The 6,276-nt window shown below is 41.7% G+C and overlaps 1 protein-coding gene and 1 long non-coding RNA gene across 2 annotated transcripts; one reads left to right on the plus strand and one right to left on the minus strand.

The window, feature by feature from the left end:
- Nucleotides 1-1,292: 1,292 nt before the first annotated feature.
- Nucleotides 1,293-5,130, minus strand: LOC131237831 (galactinol synthase 1-like). Its single transcript, XM_058235841.1, has 4 exons — nt 4,644-5,130; nt 2,852-3,172; nt 1,887-2,021; nt 1,293-1,650 (listed from the first exon to the last, which is right to left on the minus strand). Exons 1-4 carry the CDS (start codon nt 4,977-4,979, stop codon nt 1,432-1,434), a joined length of 1,011 nt encoding a protein of 336 aa, XP_058091824.1. The 5' UTR covers nt 4,980-5,130; the 3' UTR covers nt 1,293-1,431.
- Nucleotides 2,344-2,784, plus strand: LOC131237837 (uncharacterized). The gene is made up of 2 exons (XR_009167432.1): nt 2,344-2,473; nt 2,509-2,784. It is a non-coding gene; the product is annotated as an uncharacterized LOC131237837 (long non-coding RNA).
- Nucleotides 5,131-6,276: the final 1,146 nt, after the last annotated feature.

The raw sequence follows: 6,276 nt of genomic DNA on the forward strand, positions 1-6,276 counted from the left end.
ATCGTTTCTGTATTAATCAGAGTACTTAGGGATGTTTAATTGTATTGTTTTATTATTGCTGCTTGACTGAATTGAGAACATGTTAATCTTTGCTTTATTGTTCCACTGAGTTGATCACTCAATCCCACGTTACGGGACAGTGTCTTAAACACCAACTAGACCCTGTTGTAGGTTCAGATGATGGCATAGCCTACGAGGCGGAGCTAGACTTTAAGGATGATGAGGAGGCATTCTCATATATGCAGTATTCATGCGGGTTCTCGTAGATCGTTTTGAATCGACGGAGCTTTAGGGTTACACTTGTAGTGGACTGTTACATTTTTGATATTTTGTATTTTGAAACAATACATGTAATTATTGATATAGCAATGCATACATACTTTGAGGACTTATACTAGTTTATCAAGTTATACATATTTGTTTTACTCTTCCACTTGCGTATTACAACTGTCCCTGGATTATGCTTTTGCTGATTTGGCTTAATCTTATTCATGTTTTATGCACTAATACAGACAACATTTAATCATCATTAAATATGTTGCATAAGTGATGCGTTGGAACTCAGGAGTTGGACTTCTACTCGACCCCCGATTTTCAGGGCGTTACAAAATATCCAGTCAACTTAAATCATACAAGCTTTGAACCACGCTTTCAGAATTTTTTGTCATATTCTCTTCTAATATTTTTTATTATCTTCTTTCTATTTATTACACATGATTTTTGCATGTGTCATATGTCATTGGAATCAAAGAGTGTTTAATTTTAATAGTATATTATTTAAACAATAATTAGTTTTTAACAACTACGGCTGATATTTTTCTTCTTATTCAAGCAATCATAGATCTTGGTTACACAGAAGGGTGACAATGCGCCGGGTGACCCATCTAGCCCGATGAGCCTAACCTGGCTTTGGATTGGGTTTGGACCTCTTAGCTTAGCCCATGGGCGCATAGTCCTGTCAATTTTCTAGTCGACCTTGGCTCAAGTCATTTTAGCTCGACCTGGCCTGACCATCCTCAAATGAATGTCTTATACCATACAAATACTTTAATCTTTGATTAGGCCACCATGCATCTTGAATGTAGACCATTGGTTTCATTCTTCTAAGCATGACCCACTTGATCATTGTATAGATTAAGAACATTCAGGTGGGAAATAGGGGTTTTATACTTCATCCAATTTTGGGCCCATCTAGGTTGGGCCAATCCGGGCCTAGCCCGACAAAAGCCCAGCCCAATGCCAGCCTAACATCTCAAGAAATGAATACTCTTGCAATGAAAAATCACAATAAATAACAAGAAGATAACCCTTTGGAATTCATATATACCTGTGAAATGTAATCTCACAGTAGAAGGGAGGAAGGTTTCCAAACATGGGACACTTATATTACAATTAGGATAACACCATCTTTAAAACACTCTCTAATAGCCCTTAAGCAGCTGAAGGTGCAGGGATGTAGGAAACCATCGGCTCCGGCATGGCGGCCATGATCGATGGCGTGGAGTAGCTCTCACCCTCCGGAACTGGGCCATCGGCCTTGAAATCCAATGACTCGTCGTTGTAGATGTCCCACCATTTTGCAACTAGCATCTTGATATCCTCCCTCTGCATATTAGCTTCTTTGCCAGTATACCTCCATGGCTTGGATCCCTACATGTAAATTAAAATAAGATATTGGTTTTAAAGGAAGTAAACTACAAGGTGGGGTCACCAATCTTGACCGTCCATCTAATGGCCCAAAATGTGGATAGAGCATATCTCAAAAAATCACACTTATATTGCATCTTTTCAATGTGATCATCTGATATGTGACTTTAAGGATATGATCAATCCACGATGGGGACTATGACTTGGACTGCCTGGATTGAATTAAGTTGAGGACTTACAGCAGCACAGTAGTGAACCACCTTGACCTTTTCGAGCTCGACGTTTTCGGGGTGGCGCCATAGCATGGCTAAGACAAGGTTGTACACCAGAGGGATTGGCTTGTACGTGTCTTGGAAGAACATGTTCAGGAAATCCTGTCAAGGACATAAATGGAAATTAGAAGCCCAAACAAAGGAAAAGATTCATCATCATCACATTCTGCTGGATTTCCGTTTGAACAAGTAGTGCCCATGGTTAAATGATCCAAGCCGTTCATTTAATGGGGCCCACAAAGAATGGTTCATGCACCAAAAACTGAAAGAACCAAGTCATTGAATTGTTGTCCTTATTAGACACTCATCGAAGAATCAGGATTTTTTTATCTTGGAGATATTTGGCAGATGTTCCATCCATATAGGGACAAACCATATCAACGGTTTGGATCACTGATTCGTACGCCATAGGACCCACTTATGGCTGTCCATGAGTCGGATCTGGCTTTCGGGTCTGGCCTGTTTCAGGCAGTTCTTGGGATGAAATACTAGGCCCGAATGCCTGCGTGGGCCTAAAATTTTAGCCCGTTTATTAACAGTCCAGGCCCGAAATAGTGGGGTGCACTTGATGGTGGGGTCCACGATGAAGTTGGGGTGCACTTGATGGACAGCCCAGATCTTGTCTAGGTCCGTCAAAAGTTTAAAATTGTAAACTTGAAGCATGCAACTTATGGACTGATTGGATAGGGCCCCCATGATGAACGGTTCAGATCATTGGTCAAAAATTTCTCTATCCATTTTCCTAACCATTGATTGAATTTTTAGAATTATCCATCAAAGGTGGGCCACATGATGAATGGCTTGGATCTATGATTGGACCATTTTTATATTATATTTGATTTCATGGTGGAACCAAACGCACCCTCCCTAAGAAAAATGATAAAATTAATAAATAAATTTAAAATGGACACTGATGTGTGGTTGTGATTCACCTGCTCTGCAAAGGGTGTTGGAGGAGTGATTTGTAGTTTCTCGAGTAGGTTATCGTACGTTAAGCGACTTGGCTCGAACACAAACATCCCAGCATTGAAGTAGAGAGAAGGAGGAGCGCCCATCTCGGTGGGCCATGTCACCTTATCGGGGCACTGTTGGCAATACCCGATTGAGAACTGGCGCGAGTGGCTCCACGTCTTCTCACAGAAACAATCCATCACTGCGTAGAAGTACCCGTCGGGTCCATCGAATAGATGGTCTATGTTCTCGTATACTTGGATATCCGCATCCAGATAAACCATCTTGCTATACTCCTCAAACTGCACCAAACAACGGATTAGCAGGTTAATTAATTGGATGAGGTATCCACCGTTCATGCAGAAAGCATGTACTGCAATCTGGACGGTTCAGATCGTGGGGACCGATTCGGATGTAGTGCACGATTATTAAATGATCTGAACCGTCCAATTGGAAGCTATCAAATGGACAGATAAAAATAAAATGGTTGAAGCTTTGGGGTCATTGAGAAAAAACGAATGGTTAAGATCATCCAATCAGTGCGCTCCATGCACAATGTTGCACGTGATTTGGTAGTTCATCAGTGTGCACTGACGATGGTGTGGATCAAATGATCCTAGCCCTTTGAGTGAGGGGCAATTTGTCACAACCATTCGTTTTTCACAGGCCATTGTGGTTAGTATCATTAGATCAAGGTGGTGCTTTGGAACCATAAGCAATATGAAATGGGAAATGTGGAATAGATATTTCAAGATGGTGATTGAACTTATTTTATTTTTACACTCTAATCTTAATTGTTCGTTTTCCATATTAGTAATAAGCAAAACTTAGACAATAATCTGTCCATGCAGGGGCTCTTGTAGCTCCCACTGTTAATAAGCTCATGTTGCATTAAATGTCGGAGTCATCTGGTGTGGTTCACTTGAAAGTTGGATCTGCCTTATTTTTGAGCTAATATCTAAAAATGATATAAGAAAATAGATGGACGAAGTTGATAAACAGATAAATCATGGTGTGTCCCATGAGAGCCCCTATATGTCAGGGTGGGATTGACACAATCCACTTCAATTGATGAGATGCTTAGAATTACTCAATTGCTGTGATTTTCGTATCATAGCCGGCCCTAAGTTGTACGAATGAATGGACACCAGCAGCAACCATATTTAGTAGGTCTCAAGTTCACCCAATTTATAACTTCTATTTTATCATGCGCATGTGACATCTAACCACACTAGTAGGTTGAGCTGACCACGAGGATCAACATGCATAAAAATCAGCCACATCCACTCATCATATGGACCACACATGTATTTTTTATTTATCAAAGGTTAGAAATTATTTTCCATGGTATGACCCAACTCATTAATGAACAGGGCTGATTTTTGCATAAAATGATCCTCGTGGTCAGCTCAACCTACTCAAAGGGATGGATGTCGCATGCATATGATCGAATAGAAGTTATCTATTAGGTGGACTATAAATCGAGTCAATGATATATACGATGTTACCATTAACTTGGACTGGACCCAAGCCGGATCGGATTTGTAATCGGGTCCAAAGCAGTATACTGAACATGGCTGATTTCTAGTAAGTTCAGGAAAATTGTCGCAAGACCTGTTAAAATCAGGTCGGGTCTATATTCTACCCGCGGGTCCAGTACCCATTTACAGCCTTACGTGGGAGATAACATGCATACGATTATCATGGTGTGATGCGGGAGCACTGAAGTTGTGCCCTACTAATATATATAATAGTTTTGTGTTATACACTTACATTCCATATGCGTAGTTTGGAGTAGTTGATAACGTAATAAGCCATGGCGAATTGGATCTGGTTCTCAGGTGGATGGATGGGCACGATCTCACGTAGGATGCAGCCTTGGGACCGTAGGATCTGCCGGTGCTCCTCCGGCACGTCGGGCAACATCGCCACCACTAATGGATACGCGCTCTTCACCTTTCTCAGCCCTTTGGCTAGTCCGACGACACCTTTCACGTAATCGCCGGTGCCGGCAAGGAACGTAACGTAGGCCCGTTTTGAGTAGCCGGCTTTAGGGGCTGCAATCTTCCCGGTGTCTGCAAAGACGCCGATCGGAGCTCCTGGGGCCATGTCTAGTTACTAGGAGGTAGGGATGGCTGGTGGACCGTTGATGGGAGAGTTTGAACGGTTGGATTTGAGAGAGATCTGTTGAGGCTGGGGAGGTTTAGGGAAGTAAAACAGCAACAGTAAGCGGCTACTCTACTTGCCTTGTTCCTGAGTTAGTATGGGACTCACTACAGCGCTTAAATAGACTTCAAATGCTGATTAAATGCATGCCAAATTACATCAAATGAGACCCAAATGAAGGTTGAGGTCATTTTCGTCTTTGGGTCTTTTGTGGTAGATGGAATGAATGAATACAGTGCAACTAACGATTGATCTAGCCTTATCATCGGAATGGACGGCTGAGATTCGACGGAGTTGACGTCCATTTGGGAAGGTGTTCGTCGTGGTATATTCGTTATGGGGTCATTTTCGGCATGGGAAGGTGAAAACAAATGTCTCCGTCGAGTGGACGCGGATTAGTTACGACCCCGGATCTAGCCAGGTGGGTGTGACCCTGAACGCGGGGCCTAGAAAGATATATATACGTTGTATATCCACACCGTTCATCAGCTTTTCCAGATCATTTTAGGGCATGGTCCTAAAATATAGATATAAAAAAATTTCAGGTGGACCATACCACAGGAAAACAGTGGTGATTGAACGCTCACCATTAAAAATTTCCTAAGGTCCAATGTAATGTTTATTTGCCATCCAACCTGTTTATTAGGTCACAAAGACCTGGATGAAATTAAAAATTAAATATCAGATGGATAAAAATCTTTTGTGGCACCAAATAATTTTTTAATGGTGGGAATTCAATGCCTATTGTGTGGTCCACCTGAAAAATTGATCCGTCTTATTTTTTGTAAAATGCTATAAAATGAGCTGAAAAACTGTCTGGACAGAGTGGATATAGAAAAAATACATTTATATGTGCCCCATGGTCAGGATCGCACCCGCCTGGCTGAATCGGGGGTGGCAGCTAACCCGCATCCCCGTCGGGTAATATCGGACGCGGATTGGGTAGTTGGCCCACCCCGCCCTTCAGGGTGGTGTGAAGACTCTGTGTGGTCCACATTAGTGATGTATTTTATTCATCCACACCAACTATCCGTTTTTCTAGCTCCTTTTAGGCCACTATAACAAAATTAAAGTATATCCAAATATAAATAGGACCACCGTACAGGAAACAGTGGGAACTGAATTCCTGCCGTTGAAAGGGGCGATAGAAGTTTTGTATCAATCTGATATTTGTTGTTTCCATTCATCCAGGTATGTATGACCTTATAAACAGGTTGGATGAAAAATAAACATCACTTTC

This window comes from Magnolia sinica, chromosome 2, assembly GCF_029962835.1.
Source record: "Magnolia sinica isolate HGM2019 chromosome 2, MsV1, whole genome shotgun sequence".
NCBI classification, from domain to species: Eukaryota; Viridiplantae; Streptophyta; class Magnoliopsida; order Magnoliales; family Magnoliaceae; genus Magnolia; species Magnolia sinica.